We start from the raw sequence: 17,299 nt of genomic DNA, 5'->3' as shown, positions 1-17,299 counted from the left end.
CCACTGGCAGGGGTGAGTCAGTAACCAGACAACACAGTCTTAAGATAATTAGCAAAAGAATCAGAGATGCAGAGAGTTTTTGTTACCCAGCGACTTTTTAGTGATCTGGAATGCATTGCCTGAAAGGGTGGTGGAAGGAGATTGAATAATAACATTGATAAGAGAATTGGGCATATACTTGAAGAGGCAAAACGTTCAGGGATGTACAGAAAGCAGGAGAATAGGACTAATTGGCTCGCTCTTTCGAAGAGCAAGTGGACGCACAAAAGACCGAATGCTGTGTGACTTTTGCTCAAGTTTGGTGATGCTCCAGTAAGTTCTTTTCCAACAAAGTTTTCACAATTTTTTAAAAGTTGAATCCTGGATGTAAAGGTTTGTAAAGAAAGCCACCACTGACTGACAGTTAGACACAGAAAATATGCAGCTTCTAATGTTGGTGTGATTCCTGAAACACACAATGGCTTGGTCAAGTGTATATACGTCCCTTGACTACACCCCTGTCAAAAAAGTCAGCAGTCACGACTCTTGGCAACAATGCAAATAGGTCTGTAGTGCATTTTCTATTGAGATTAGAGAGCAGAGTTAAGGGTGATCAAAAAGGAGTGCGTCGAAACAGCTCTTCTAATACAATGCGAGTCCCGTGTTAGAAGCCAAAATGATAAGTCGAAAGGGGAATGAGTTGAGAATGAAAACGCAACAACTCCGATCCAGCGGCTCTTTTTGGCACCGGCAGCCGCCGTGGCTGCTGCGCAGGCGCAGTGGCGGTCGGGGGTGGGGGAATTGTGGGGAAAGTGACGGATGTTGATGTTGCCGGGCGCGAGCTCCAAGTCCGGCGGCGGTGGCTCCTCGGATACGGGCAGGTGAGGAGGCGTAACCGTCCGGGCCCAATGGGTTAAAGAGGGACTGGGCTCCTGGCTGGGCTGCTTACTTTCTCTCTGGTCGTGAAGGCGGGCTTGCTTCTGGCCGCTGTTGATTAAATACATCCTGATGGTCGGTGTTCCCAGGGAGTGGGAGCCGCCGCCGGCCCTTGTCACCGCGGCCTCTTCTGCAAACGGAATCCCAGAAGGAGCGGTGTTCAAGCTAGCCACTGAAACCTGTTGGGGTTTGGAGCAAAATAATACCTCCCCCACTCCTTCCCCGGAAAGGGCGAACGCCCGGGCCAGTTTCGTGGGTTTTGCTGGAGACTTGCTTCATTTCTTGTTTCTGAACAGTTCGATTGATGTGGAATGTAGAAGTGAGAGCAACAGAAAATATGGCCTGGATAGGAGGATTTTCTCTTTAAAATATTCTCTTCCTATTCCCTCCAACGCCCCCCACCCCCCGGCATGACTTCTAGAAAAAACGCCCTGCATTTTTTAAAAAGTGAATTTTTCTCATGTCATCCTACAATTCCCATTTCAGGTCTACACTTGCAACTATTCATTCGTCTGGAGCTATTCTGCTACGGGCGAGTAGTCTGGAAGTCGGCATTTTGAACTGTCCTGGGTGCAACTAGAGATATGAAGTACTAGGTTCTTGACTGAGTTATAGAGGCAGCATCTGATTTGTTTGAAAGTACAGATATTAGTGTTACACTGTGAACTAGTTCCTAGACAAACCCTTAACCAATGTTGTTGGAATGGTTCCCTGTTGTAAGAGGAGACCTGAATTGATGGGTTTCTGTTTCCTGCAAGGTCGGCAACCTTTTTAATACAACCTTTGATCAGTGTTCTGGCATTTTTTATGGGGGAAACTTGCTCAGCTTTCTTTCATTTCTTACTGTTAGACGCCAAGTGGATTGGCCTGTATGTTATTGTTTTCAAGGGATTTGCTGTTAATATTGATCTGCCTGCTATTGCCCTCAGTTCTGTTGATTGACAATATCCTATCAGCCACAATTGTCTTGGGTTTAGGAGTACTAAGCTGGTGGCCAGGATGACTCGCTGAAGAAGGTCTTCCTAGCATTTTTCCCCCACCCCCATAAAACCATGTTTGAGTTACAAGACCGGCCTGAGTTCCAGGTAACAACAAACATTTTTTTTAATGGTTTGTGGGATGTGGGCATCACTGGCTAGGCCAGCATTTATTGCCCTTGAACTGAGCAGCTAGGCTATTTCAGACCATTTCAGAGGGCAGTTAAGAGTCAACCAAATTGCTGTGATTCTGGAGTCACATGTAGGCCAGACCAGATAAGGGCAGCAGATTTCCTTCTCTACAGGGCATTAGTGAACCAGATGGATTTTTACAACAATTGACAGTGTAGTCAAGTAGTCACCATTAGACTACTTTTCATTCCAGGTTTATTAATTGAATTCAAATTTCATCTGCCATGGTGGGATTCGAACCCATGTCTGCAGAGCATTGGCCTGGGCTCTGGATTACTAATCCAGTGACATTACCTCTCTAAGGAGGATAATGAAAAACTGTAGAACAAGACTGACATGTCAATAGTTATATCTGACAAATCAAAAAATTAAGTGGAAGCAGTTCACAAGTACAAAAGTCATGGTGAGAAACTTCAGGATGACAAAGTCCTGAAATGATAAAGCTAAGAAAACAGGTCAAAGCTTAACCTTGTTATGAGTGAAATACATTGCCAAGACATACTGGAGTTACTGGGCAGTAATAAAAACAAGAAATGCTGGAACCACTCAGCAGGTCTGGCAGTATCTGTGAAAAGAGAAGCAGAGTTAACGTTTCGGGTCAGTGACCCTTACTGGGCAGTACTTGTGTTCAGTTCCCGATGCTGCTTTTGGATTCAACAACAGTTGAGCTTTTCAGAATATTGCAATGTTCATGAATGTTTTTAACTAAATGAGAGATTGAATCCCTGCTCACTTTCATGGTTATGTTTACTATTATTGGAGTTCTACCACTGTACTTGATGTGGTTTAAATGAAAAGTAATTTAAAGAGACCTTTAATTGTCCTTACTTTCAAACGTAGTGACCAACAGTGTAAATTCTCATTTTTAAAAAGATAACATTTTGTTTCAGATGAGCAGAGGAGAAAAATACTCTTATTTTCATATTAAATAAACCCTTAAACGATGGCTCGGGTAGCATCTTTCGTGACACTTTCGTGACACTTCAGTGACATTTGTGCTGGATGAGGGATTTTAGTGCTGGGGAAGGCAACATTGCATAATATTTGCATATTGTGTAATCATCTTTTAAACATACTGTGTATTACAGGTGTAGAGTATATAGAGGATAATGATAGTGATTCAGTGTGCATTTATCACTTCTCTCTAAGATGTCCCAAAGTATACAATGACTTGCTTGTTGGGCAGTTGCTGTTAGGGAGGCAAACATAATATTTGCTGTGATGAATGAAACTGGTCACATAGCCATTGAGTTACTTTTTGGTTCTTGATTATTGATATAAATGTTGTAGATCACTGTGTAAGCTGCTGCATTTTTTTCTATGACACATTTTGTTCCTAACCCCAGTGGAAACTAAACTAAAACACTTTTGGTTGATGTCAGCAGAAAGTATTCCCAGATCAACAGATGCATTTGGATACAGAATAAAGCTCCATCCACTCTGCCCAACTACCTGAACTTTAAAACCTACCACATCATTGAGAAATGTTTCAGTTTTGTCAAAATCTACGCCATGGCCTCATGACTGACATTGCCAATTGGTGCTGAATTGCTCATGGTTCTGTGCTATTAACCCATGCCAATTAGAAACTGAGGCTGTTCGAGTTTATTTCATGTAGGGTACTTACCGCCAGCAGAGAAAATAGTTTTATCAAGCTGTATGGGTTTTGAATTCACATCCTAAATGTAGCAGATCAATGACTAGCCCACTGTGCTACCTAATTACCTGGTGACAATTTGGAAAAAAAAAAATAGAATTTGTGTAGGAACCAATTGGTTGTTTACTGAAAATATTATTTGATATGTTTGGACTGCCAGTGACTTTAAAAAGGAACGCACTTGGGAAACACCTGCTGAAGATGGGACCTCGACGGAAAAGCATCAAAAAGTGCTCAAATGCGAATGAAGGAGGAGAAGTGGCAAAGCAAGATGAGCCGAGGGACTACATGAATCAGTTTTCACATGAAGTACTGTGTCATATATTCAGGTGTGGACATATTTTTAAGTGCTTTTTACTTTTTCATTATATTGGGGGAGGTGGGAGAAAATCAATTCATGTGTGTTTGACTTGGTCTAAAACAAAACAAAAACATAAGAAATAGGAGCAGGAGTAGATCATATGGCCATCGAGCTTGCTCCTTCATTCAACACAATCATGGCTGATCTTCAGCTTCAACTCCACTTTCCCCCCTGCTCCCAATAAAACTTGATTCCCTGAGACACCAAAAATCTCTATCTTAGCCTTAAATATATTCAACGATGGAGCATCCACAACCCTCTGGGATAGAGAATTCCAAAGAGTTGCAACCCTTTGAGTGAAGAAACCTCTCCTCATCTCAGTCCTAAATGATCGTTCCCTTATCCTGAGATGGTATCCCGTTTTCTAGATTCCTCAGCCAAGGGTAACAACCTCTCAGTATCTCCCTGTATCTTACCTGATACACAAAATACCAGTGGAGGTGATTTATTAAGTGCCAGTGTTCGACTGAAAAACTAAGATGAAATCTTTTAACTTCCACTAATAGTTCCCTAACTTAGTAATTATTTACTAAGCTGAGTACTGAAGGGCCATAGGGGAGGGAAGGGAAAGAAAGCGTAATCTTTCTGAAAATGCACTTCCTGTTGACCAGTCCTTGCAAAATGGACTCAGCAATTCTACAGCACCCTCCAAGTTGTGCTAGAGCATGTGAATTGCATTCTTCTCCTGCCTAGTAATTTTTTAATGAGTGCAGGCATGGGTTTCCACTTTAAAAGCTGTTTAATATGTCCAGGGCTCCCATTGGTATGCCGCAGGGTTCCATCATTGGCATCCCTCTTGATCATTTATGTACCACATTTATGTACCACTCCTTGATAATCTAGAAGCACTGAATCAGCTTTTACATATGTCAGTGGCATACTCTCGCAGCACACCTCTTGCTTACATGGTCTCGCAGCTCACCTCTTGCTTACATGGTTATTGCCACAGTTACCAACAACCTGCCTGACATCAAGACCCAGATGAGACAAAACTATCTCCAACTGGACAAATATTTGAAGCAGAGGAACATATAGGGGTGTGGGAAGAGTGCAGGACAGTGGGATTATTTTTGGATTGCTCTAGCAAAGAACTGATGTAGACATGATGGCTTTCCCGGGTGCTGTACATTTCCATAATTTCATGACATAATATCATTAAAACCAAAGATTCTTTCCCATCAGCCACTGTCATGCTTCCCCAGCCAGGAACGCAACTTCTTGCAGGTGGACTTCTTCAATGCTGTCCTTGCCAACTTCTCCATTTCATTAATTTATAAACCAGAAGTGCTCATCTGCTTCCCCTCATCCATGTCCTTGACCAGCTCCACTGGATTCCTGTGTCCCAGAGAATCGACTTGAAAAATAACTCTACACCCTCACTCCTTCTTGCCTCCAGTTCTGTACACTTGTGCACATCCTACATCATCCAACTCTAACCTATTTCTTATCACTTTCTGAATCCTTTAGCATCTTTCACCACATCTCTCCTTGCCTTCAAAAATCTAAGACCCTCATTTTTATTCCAAGATCCTCTTCCTTCACTCCCTCCCAGGCTCAGTATCCACTCACAGGCCAACTTACTCTAAAGCATTCTGAGACATCTTTATGTATAATGAGTGCTATGGAAAGTTGATCACTGACATTGCCATCTCTGATCACTTACTGATTTTCCTCACCAAATATATTACTATCTGCCTTCAATCCTCCTATCCTCATCTAATCTTCTAATCCCCTTCCCTCCCAATATTCCAGATCATCCATCAATACCCTCTATCTTTCAACCACTAGTAGTAGTGATACTAAGATTAGAGATACAGCACTGAAACAGGCCCTTCGGCCCACCGAGTCTGTGCCGAACATCAACCACCCATTTATACTAATCCTACATTCCTACCAAACATCCCCACCTGTCCCTATATTTCCCTACCACCTACCTACACTAGTGACAATTTATAATGGCCAATTTACCTATCAACCTGCAAGTCTTTTGGCTTGTGGGAGGAAACCGGAGCACCCGGAGAAAAACCCACGCAGACACAGGGAGAACTTGCAAACTCCACACAGGCAGTACCCGGAATAGAACCCTGGTCCCTGGAGCTGTGAGGCTGCGGTGCTAACCACTGCGCCACTGTGCCGCCCTAACTATTAACATGTATTGCAAACCCATTGTCTTGTTTTCTAGGAAGAAACTTATTGACCATGTAAGCTTTAGCTCAATATTCCAGTATCTTGTTTGCAGGTATCTTCCTCTACAGGATATCATGTGTATGGAATGCTTGTCCCGGAAGTTGAAGGAGGCAGTTACTGTATATATGCGAGTAGTGAAGGTTGTTGACCTGTGTGCTGGCTGTTGGTGGGAGTACATGCCATCAGGTGGGTGAAACATGAAAATAAAAAATTGTTTAACATATTGCAGAAATAGTGTTAGGATTTGTGCTTTGAATATTCCACAAAGTGCTACTGTATTTTTGTAACAAACTTAAGATATACATTCAATTTTCAGACTTTGTTAGAATCCAACTCCTCCTCCTCATGAACCAGCTTTTTTAAATAGTTTAGATTTTAAAGTTCAGATTTCAACTTTTCGTGTATAATCTACAAGTGCAGGTTAAATTCTGGCTGCTACAGTAGTTGATTTTGACATGTGTAGATGTAAGATTTTATGTAGATTGGGGGAGACTGTGATGTGGTAATGTCACTAGACTAGTAATCCAGAGGCCTGGGCTAATGCCCTGGGGACATGGGTTCAAATCCCACCACGACTGGTGGAATGTAAATTTAATTAAAAGCTATCTTCAATAATGGCGTCATGAAACTACCATCAATTGCTGTATAAAAAAAAAAAAATCTGGTTCACTAATGTCCTTCAGGGAAGGAAATTTGCCATCCATACCTGGTCTGGCCTACATGTGATTCCAGACCCTTAACTGTCCTCTAGATTGGACTAGCAAGGCACTCCGGTGTCGAGGGTAATTAGGGATGGGCAACAAATGCTGGTCTTGCCAGTGACGCACATATCCCATGAAAGAATTTTAAAAAGTTCAACTTTTAAGGAAAATCTCCAAATACGTTTTAGTAGTATCTGTGATGTAGCACAAAAGGCAGCCATTTGGCCCATCATACCTGTCATGGCTGTTTTGTGGATTTATCCAATTAGTCCTACTTCCCTGCTCTTTCCCTAGATCCCTGTAAAAGATTTTCCCATCAAGTATTTATCCAATTCTCTTTTGAAAGTTACTGTTGAAATAAATCTGGGCTCTGGTTATTGACTCTTCTGCCATTGGAAACAGTTTCTCTTTATTTACTGTATCCAAATCCTTCATGATTTTGAGCACCTCTATCAAATCTTCCCTTAACTTCCTCTGCTCCAAGGAGAGCAACTCCAGCTTAGCATCACCAGAAGTTTCCAGCACAGGAGGAGGCAATTCAGCTTGTCGTGCCTATGCTGACTCCTTGAAAGAGTGCTCGTGTCTAGTCCCAGAACCTTTTGATTGTTACCCTATAAGTTCCTCATCTGCAAGTATCTGCCCCATTGCCTCTTAAAATTATTTATGGAATCAGCTTCGACTACCTTTTCAGGTAGAGCATTCCAGATCTTGACAACTCTGGAAAAAAAAAACTCTCATCTCCCCTCAAATCTTTTGCCAATAATTTTATATCTATGATGTCTAGTTATTGACCCGGTCACCAGCAAGAATAATTTTTCTCCATCTACTCTATCAAAACCTCATTATTTTGAAAACCTCTACTAGGTCATCGCTTAACATTCTCTGCTCCAAGGAGGACAGTCCTAACTTTTCTGTCCTAACCTCTCATCACACCTGATGTTTGTCATCCATGGTAACATCCTGGTTAACTTCCTCCCTATCCTTTCCTAAGACCTTTTCATATTTCCTGAAGTGTGGTGCCTAGAATTATCCACAATACTCCAGTTGAGAGGCCTAACCAAGTGTGTGATCTCTTTGCTTTTATGTTTTTTTTATATATTTATAAACTCAAGTAATCCATGTGCTTTCTTAACCATCTTATCAACTTGTCCTCCTACATTTTAAGAATTTGTGTATTTGGACACCAAGGTGTCTCTACTCATCTTCCTATACTAGTGCTCCCAAAGTGCATCATTTCACGCTTCTCCACATTGAACTCTTATCTGCCATGCTCTATCCATTTAACCATCCTGTTTGTCATCTTGAAGTCTGCAATTATATTCATCACTATCTACGCAATGACCAAGTTTCGTATCATCTGCAAACTTTACAATGCTGCTCCTTACAGCAGAGTCTAAGTTGTTTATAAAAATAAAGAGTAATGCACTGCAGTCTCTCCATATCTGAAGCTCCTCATTCTTGGAGCCATTCTCTTCTGTGCTCTCTAATGCCTTAACATCCTTGTAATGTCCAGAATTGTATACAATCCCTCAGCTGTGGCCGAACCAATGATTTATAAAGGTTTAGCATGACTACCTTGCTTTTGTGCCCTGTTTCTATTAACAAAGCCAAGGATCCCAAATGCTTTATTAAGAGCCTTCTTAACTTGTCATGTCTCCTTCAAAGAGTTGTGCACATGCCCACACCCCCATTTCCCCTCCCCCCCCCCCCCCTCCCCCAGTTGGCTCTGCTCCTGCACCCCCTTTAAAATTCTATCATTTAGGACACTCTAAGCAAGATCTGATAGTTTACAGTTGCTGTCTCCATGGTTTGTTTGACTCGGCAAGAAAACTAAATTGCCTATCACACACTGTTCTGTGACTGGGAAGGCACACTGACCTGCTCTTGGGTTGCTCCCAATTATGCCCTGTTACTAGTTGCTTGGCAATATTCAATTGTATTCCAATGTGACTTACTCTTTGTCTTTCTATCACATTCCCACCTATGGGGGAGTGCTACTTCCAATAGGCTTACTAAAATTTGGAAGTTATGGGAATCAAGTCTGAGAGTTATGTGAATAGCACATTTCTGGATTTGGTCACCCTGCAGCTTAAGGGTGTGCAGGCAGAGAGGAAATGGGTGTCCCCAGAGTGCATCTTGCTGTCCAACCAGTATTCAGTTCTGGATACTGGTGGGAGTGATGGTTCCTAAGGGGAGTGCAGTCAGATCCAAGTCCACGGCACCATGGCTGGCGCAGCTGCACAGTGGGGGACAGGAGAAAGATTGGGAAAACAATAGTGATAGGGGATTCTGTAGTTAGGGGAACAGACAGCCGTTTCTGCAGCCTCAGACGTGAATCCCTGGTCCCAGGGTCAAGGATGTCACTGAGCGGCTCCAGAGCACTCTGAGGGGGGAGAGTGAACAGTCAGTCATGGTCAATATTGGTACTAACTATTTAGGTAGAAAGCGGGATAGGATCCTGCAGGCATATTTTAGGGAGTTGGAAAGAAACTAGCAGGCATGACCACAAAAGTAGTAATCTCCGGATTGCTCCTGGTGCTGTGCACTAGTGAGGATAGAAATAGGAGGGTAGAGAAGATGAATATGTGGCTGGAGAGAAGGTGCAGAAGGGGAGGGCTTTAGGTTCCTGGGACATTGGTACTGGTTCTGGGGGCAGTGGGTTGCACCTGACCAGAGCCAGGACCGATGTCCTTGCAGGGCAGGTTTCTAATGCTATTGGGGAGGGTTTATACTAAGTTGACAGGGGTGTGGGAACGAGGATGTAACAGAGATGAAAAACAAGGTATACAAAGAATTGGGAGCAACAGATAGCACGACTGTATTGGGTGAGATCAGTGTAAGAGAGTCAGTCTAAATTAGGTTTACATTGAATGTATGTAAACACATTGAATGGGGTAAATAAGGTTGGTGAGCTGCAGGCACAGATAGCCAAGTGGGATATGATGTGGCAATAACAAGACCTGGTTCACAAAAGAGCAGGACTGGGTACTAAATATTCCTGGATAAAAGGTATTCAGGAAAGAAAAGGAAGGAAAAAGTGATGGAGGACAGGCAGTATTTATTAAGGAGAAAATTACAGTGCTGGAGAGAAAAGATGTCTGAGAGGGGTCAAGGGCAAAATCTATTTGGTTCGAGCTAAGAAGCAATAGAGATGCCATATATTAAGCAATATAGATGTATTCTATACGTTACCAAATAATGGAAAAGATATAGAGCAACAAATTTGCAAGGAAATTAGAGAGTTGCAAGAATTTTAGAGTAGTTATAATGGGGGATTCAGTTATCGTGCTATAGACTAGGATAGTTATGGTGTAAAGGGCAGAGAGGGGAGGGAGAATTTTCTACTGTGTGTTTCTGTCCCAACGAGCAACGAGACGTTGCTGGATCTGGTTCTAGGGAATAAGGTGGGTCAAGTGGATCAAGTCAGTCGGGGAAGATTTAGGGGACAGTAATCATAGCTAATCTATGATCCGTATGAAACTGTGTAAAAGGGCAAGAAGCAATTCAGAGTAAAAATAATTGATTGGAGGAGGGCCAACTTCAGTGGGGTGAGAACCGATCTGTCTTGGATAAATTGGAATCGAAGATAGGCAGGCAAAGCTGTAATTGAATAACAGGCTGCCTTTAAAGAGAAGGTAGTTCGGGGGTACAGTTGACGTATACTCCCACAAGGGGGAAAGATAGGACAATCAAAGCCGGAGCTCCCTGGATAACGAAGGTGAGAGATAGTAACATGAAGCAGAAAAAGGGTGCATATGACACATGTCAGGTGGATAATACAAGTGAGAACCAGGCTGAATATAGAAATTTCAAAGGGGAAGTGAAAAAATAAATGAGAATCAGAGAGTATGAGAAGAGACTGGCAGCTAGCATAAAAGGGAATCCACAAGTCTTCTATAGGCAAATAGTAAAAGGGTTGTGAAAGGAGGAGTGGGGCCAATTAGGGGCCAAAAAGGGGATTTACACATGGAAGCAAAGGGCATGGCTGAGGTACTAAATGAGTATTTTGTATTTGCCCTTAGCAAGGAAGAAGATGCTGCCAAAGTCATAGTGAAAGAGGAGGTAGCTGAGATACTAAATGGGCTAAAAATTGATGATGATGAGGTAGTAGAAAGACCGTCTGTATTTAAAGTTGATAAGTCACCAGGACCAGATCCAGTATATCAAAGGATACTGAAGGAAATAAGCGTGTCAGCAAAGTTAAAGCCAATGGAATAAAAGGAGCAGTGACAGCATGGATATGTAGTTGGCTGATTCTCAGGAAACAAAGAATAGTGGTGAATTTTTTTTTTTCAAATTGGAAGAAGTGGGGTTCTCCAAGGGTCGTTATGAGGACCACTGCTTTTGCTGATTTATATTCATGACCTTGACTTGGATGTGCAGGGCACAATTTCAAAATTTGCGGATGACACAAAACTTGGAAGTTTTGTGAACTTTGAGGAGGGTCGTCATGGATTTCAAGAGGACATAGACAGGATGGTGGAATGGGCGGCCACATGGCAGATGAAATTTAATGCAGAGAAGTGTGAAGTGATGCACTTTGGTAGGAAGAATGAGCAGAGACAACATAAAATGAAAGACACAATTCTAAAGACGGTGCAGGAGCAAAGGGACCTGGGTGTTAATGTGCACAAATTGGTGAAGATGGCAGGGCAGGTTGAAAAAGGGGTTAAAAAGGCATCCGGAATCCTGGGCTTCATAGTTAGGGGCATAGAGTCCAAAAGAAGTGCAGTTATGGTACACCTTTATAAAACACCGGTTCAACCTCGACTGGAGTATTGTGTCTAATTCTTTTTTTTATTATTTTATGGGATGTGGGCATTGCTGGCAAGGCCAGCATTTGTTCTCCATTCCTAATTTCCCTTGACAACCGAGTGGCTTGCTAGGCCATTTCACTGGACAGTTAAGAGCCAACCACATTGCTGTGGGTCTGGAGTCACATGTAGGCCAGATCAAGTAAGGATGACAGATTTCCTTCCCTGAAGGACATTAGTGAGCCAGATGATAGTTTCATAGCATCATGACTGAGACTTGCTTTCAATTCCATTAATTAATTCCAATTAATTAATTGAATTTAAATTCCACCATCTGCTGTGGTGGGATTTGAACCTGTGTCCCCAGGGCATTAGCCTAGGACTCTGAATTACTAGTTCAGTGACATTACCACTACACTACCATCTCCCCAATTCTAGGCATTGCACTTCAGGAAGGCATTGGAGAGGATGCAAAAAAGCTTTACGAGCATTATTCCAGGGAAGAGGGAGTTCAGTTATTTGGATAGATTGTAGAAGCTGAGCCTGTTCTCCTTAGAGAAGAGAAGTTGAGAGATTTGATAGAGGCATTCAAAATCATGAGGGGTCTGGACAGAGTAAATAGAGAGAAACTGTTCCCATTTGCGTAGGGGTCAAGAGCTGGAGAACACCGATATAAGTTGAATGACAAAAGGACCAAAGGTAGCATGAGAAAAAAAAAATTATGCAGTGAGTGGTTAGGATCTGGAATGCACTTGGAGTGTGTTGTAGACAGATACAGTTGTGACTTTCAATAGGGAATTTGATAATTATCTGAAGAGAGACAATTTGCAGGGCTACGGGGAAAAGGCAGGGGAATGGGACTAGCTGACTTGTTCTTGCAGAGAACTGGCATGGACACAACGGGCCGAATGGTCTCCTTCTGTGGTGTACCCATTCGATGATTCTTTGATTGTATCTCCTCTATCTCTTGTCACAGCAGGTTAATATACAAGTGCAATGTATGATTTCAGAAGTCTGCTACATTTTGTGATTAATTAGACGTATATTGTAGATTGCACTTGTCCTTGAGAAATGTTTACTAATTTAAATTGTACTGTAATTAAACTGGTGTATTTTGAGTGTATATACTGTCTAATTATTCTCTATATAAGTAAAATATAAACTGCTTTTGTGTATTTAACACCAGGTTTCATCGATGCCAGTTTTTTGACATTGTTAAAGAAAATGCCTGATTTGGAACAGCTTTATGGGTTGCATCCTCGACACTTAGAACGACGGCGTGTAAGAGGGCATGATGCATTCAGCATTCCTGGTGTGCTTGAAGCTTTGCAAGCCTGCCCAAATCTATTGGCAAGTAAAAAAAAAAAAAATGCAATCAGCAGTATAATTTAGCAAGTTAAAGATTAATTGCATATCACATGAGCAAAACATGATTTTTGAAAAAAAATAAATAAACTTAGTATGGCCCAAAGGACAAAAATTGTTTGATAAATATTTTAATCTGCACGGAATATAGGCAGGTGACACTGAATATTAATGTTTACAGTTGCTAACTGCATAGGTATTGTGGCTAATATTGCTATTTAATTTTGATTATTGTACTTTCCCTTGAATGCTGCATTGAATTCCATTCTAAATTAACTCTCATTTCCCAAGCCTTCTGAAATATCGCAAAGTGCTAAGTACAGTCTAGCCTCATTATATCATTCCCTCCAACTCAAATATGCAATGTAACAAGATGTGCGGTATGCCTACTCTGGAAATCAGTCAACAAAATGCACCGGACATTATAAGACCTAGGCAACCCAGTATTAAAAATTCTAAAGAAATTAGTGATACTTTCTTACAGTAGTATAATCAAGTAACACTTATCCAGTGTATTGCACAGTTCAAAATCAAATATGCCTAAAGTACCTGGTATAAATGGATTTGGTGTATACTCTCAGCTGGCAGGAAACAAAACAAGTTGCCATCACGATTGTGAAGTGTGATATTACAGACTGAGTTAATAGCCTTTGAGGCCACAGATTGATATAAACTGCATGATAGAAAAGGAAGTGCATGTGATTAATCCGTGCCAACAGGATTGCCAACTAAAGATTAATAGAGAAATGGTGAGAATTCTTAATACGATGGAAAAACCAAAGCGTTAGACCAGTGATGTAATATTGTAACCAGATCCCGTGAAAGTAATATTTTTCTCAATGCATCCAGCTGCCCTTTCTGTGTTAGTTAATGGTGCTTAACACTTCAAAGTTTCAGCTTCTTGAAAATAATGCATTTCTGGTTTAGATTGCTATGGCAATCATGCTAGCATTGGAAACAATATGGCAAGCTTCTGAACCAAAACTATATAATATTTTCAGGATTTCATTTAGAAATGAAAACAAAAAATGCAGGAAATAATCAAGTCAGGCAGCATCTGTGAAGAGAGAAACAGTGTTAACATTTCAGGTCAATGACATTTCATCAATTAACACTGTTCCTCTCTTCACAGATACTGTTAGACTTGCTAAGTATTTCCAGCATTTTCTGTTTGTAGTTCAGACTTCAAGCATCTGCAGTATTTTATTTATGTTTCATTTATTCAGAGATATATTCCAGGTAGTTTTATATTTCAATTTGGATTCCAGGAGCCACCTCCCAACATTATGCTGATTAGTCATTTTTACACAGCAGCCGACCTAAATAAAACTATCAGAATTCCAACTAGAAGAACAGCAACCTGAAAACAGCTTATGATGAGCGTTCCCTGTTGATCTGTGCTTGCTGCTTTTGTAGTGGAAAATATTTTGAGTAAACCCTGTCAAGGTAAATTTCAAAAATAGGTGCTGAAGGTTGGTTTGAGATTTCAATAATAAGTGGGTAAGGGAGCAGCAATTCACTTGTTAGCTTCAAAATAATCCCTGCTAAATTAGTTGGAATAAAAGAAAAAAAAACTGTTTCTTGAATGAACTCAGAAATTTGCTGAGAATTAAGTAAATTTACTTTGAACTGTATAATTTACCATCAAGTGTTTTAGATTTGTGATGGTTAAGAACTATTCAAATCTAAATAAATCTATTATAGTGAGTTCTCTTTATCTTGTGAAATTCTTGTTTCCTCAGTGCCATTTTTTTTGTTGACTTTGGTAGGGTGTAGAAACTTCCCATTTAGAATTAGTAGAAGCCATCTGGAATTACATGCCACAGGTCCACATCTTGGGAAAGTTTCGAAATCGTAATGGTGCTTTTCCAATCCCTCCAGAAAACAAACTAACAATTCCAGTTGGAGTCAAGATACAAACACTTCATCTAGTTGGTAAGTAGTTTTTTTATGCATGTGGTTTGCCATGGGGAAAAGGGATTTTTGTTTCAAAATCTGTTGAAACATTCCTGTAAATTTGAATTAATTTATTTTAATTTTCTTTCTTTTAGGAGTAAATGTCCCAGAAATTCCCTGTGTCCCAATGTTGAGACACCTGTATTTACAATGGGTCCGACTAACCAAACCTCAGCCTTTTAAAGACTTTCTCTGTGTCAGTTTACGCACTTTTGTAATGCGGAATTGTGCAGGTACAAAGGAATAGTAATTTGAACATAGATATTGCACTGTACAGAAAATAGTTGTTTCTTAGAACAGTTTTTCAGGTTGCATAAAATGCTCTGTTACAGTCTGCATTGCAAGCCATAGTTTAGGTATATTAGTAATAAAGCATGTTTTGTACATACAATAGAAAGAAAATATTTCTGAAATTAAAAATAAATAAATCAGTTTGCTGTGTTGCATTTTGTAGGTCCCACCAATTCCTTAAAGTATGTTCCACTAGTGACTGGGTTAGCTTCAGCCAGAAACTTAGAACATTTGGAACTAGTTCGAGTACCTTTTCTTGGAGGACTGATTCAACATGTAGTTGAGGACAGCTCAAGATCAGGTATGTGACTTGTCATTATGCCTAAGAATAGGTTAATGCGACAAAAGATTTGATTTAGTGGCTGTGTTTCTTAAACAACCAAAGCACAATGACTTTTGTTTTTAATCAGCTGGTTAAAACCAAAGTTTTCCACCATGCCTATTCTTAAACAATGTTACAGGTTTGTTATAGTTTCCTCGTAACTGATTTGAGAGAGCATTTAGCACCTAATTTTCAAATGTGTACAGAATTCATTGTTGGTTCCGTTTGTGTTTGACAATTTCTTTTTGAATTTGAGACATTAGCAAGCTAAAATTCAGGAAGTCATGAGAACATTTTGGAGATTTAAAAGGGCTGTTCTGTTTGTGTGAATAGTTGGAAAAATCTCATGAGATTGTCAGGTTTGTAATTTGAGGAGAAATGGGTTGATATTCCTGAAGGACAGGAGAAACACTGTAGGAGTGAAATTCAACTTCAGTAGTGACACAAAATGGGTAGTAATGGATTGGTTGTCCATTATACACCCTGCCGCATTTTACTTTCCGTTTGAGGAGAGTGTATAACGAGTGGCCGATCCACTACCCTACCCTTTTTGCATCTTTGCTGAAGTTGAATTATGCTTTCTATGTAAAGAAAAAATTGTAAATTTACAATGGATATAGTTCAAGTTGCGATCTTGTATTATCTACACAAGTTAGTTCAGATTTAGTACTGTAAAATATAACATCAATGTTATTTTATTTTTGTTCGCTATTTAATAAATTCACTTTATATTAAACTTTAAATGAGGTATGATGTGGTATTCTGCAGCTCTTGAAGATTGAAATGAGATTTTGTGGAGGCATGATAGTTCAGTACCTAAAAGCAATTACTCAGCAAGCTTTGCTGTCCATTTAGCCAGGTGCGTTATCAAAAAACTCACGTAGATCTCAGTGTTAAGGATAGGCAATCTCAAAGGTACGAGCAGTTGGGATTCGCCCATGAGAGTGATCTAAGAGCTGAAATCATCTGGGGTAAAAAGGTTCGAAAAGACCTAATAAAAAACATAAATAACTGAGTCAATACTTATGCTACTACAGAAATGCGGCTTTTGAAAACAATTACTTTTCTTAATATAGGTGGTTTCAGAAATCTACATACTATTGTATTTGGAGCATGCAAAAATGCACTTGAAGTGGACCTTGGCTACCTCATTATCACTGCTGCACGTAGGTGAGTTTATGCAATATATGCCACTAACATTTTGAGATGTATTGAATGACTGGAACTAAAATGTGCCTGTGGAAGACAGTTACATTTTATGATCTTGTATGCTTATGGCAGTCATCCCAAATCCCATTTCGTAATCAGAATTTAAAGATGTAGCAGATATATGTTAGATGTGAAGAGAAAGGAAAAAATTATAAGTGGTTGACTTGTGTGAGCTGCATTCTCAATAATTTATTTCAATGCTGTTCTGATATATGTTCTACACGTGATTTTTAATAAATGTTATATACCAGTATGCAAAATAATTTAATTACGTTATTCTACCAATTTGGAAAATTTTCAAAGTTGCATAAGCATTTTTGCTGTAATTTGTGTTGCATTTTCATAAGTTAATTTCCTGTACAATATTGTAACGATAAGCTTTTAAAGTAAGAAATGTTAAGAATACAGTTTC

General features: G+C 40.2%; 1 protein-coding gene across 2 annotated transcripts in view; it reads left to right on the top strand.

The window, feature by feature from the left end:
• The first annotated feature begins 772 nt into the window (after positions 1 to 772).
• fbxo38 (F-box protein 38) overlaps positions 773 to 17,299 on the top strand; it is a 134,742-nt gene continuing 118,215 nt past the window's right edge. For both annotated transcript variants that reach the window (XM_068043444.1, XM_068043443.1), the window contains exons 1-8: positions 773 to 860; positions 3,902 to 4,070; positions 6,342 to 6,475; positions 12,931 to 13,094; positions 14,879 to 15,044; positions 15,161 to 15,298; positions 15,520 to 15,657; positions 16,755 to 16,848. In XM_068043444.1, coding sequence (XP_067899545.1) covers positions 3,943 to 4,070; positions 6,342 to 6,475; positions 12,931 to 13,094; positions 14,879 to 15,044; positions 15,161 to 15,298; positions 15,520 to 15,657; positions 16,755 to 16,848 — 962 coding nt within the window. In that variant the 5' untranslated portion in view covers positions 773 to 860; positions 3,902 to 3,942. The remainder of the gene's footprint in view (positions 861 to 3,901; positions 4,071 to 6,341; positions 6,476 to 12,930; positions 13,095 to 14,878; positions 15,045 to 15,160; positions 15,299 to 15,519; positions 15,658 to 16,754; positions 16,849 to 17,299) is intronic.

This window comes from Heterodontus francisci, chromosome 12, assembly GCF_036365525.1.
Source record: "Heterodontus francisci isolate sHetFra1 chromosome 12, sHetFra1.hap1, whole genome shotgun sequence".
In the NCBI taxonomy this organism is placed as follows: Eukaryota; Metazoa; Chordata; class Chondrichthyes; order Heterodontiformes; family Heterodontidae; genus Heterodontus; species Heterodontus francisci.
Note: the sequence above shows the minus strand (reverse complement) of the source record. Positions and strands in the feature narration are given on the sequence as shown.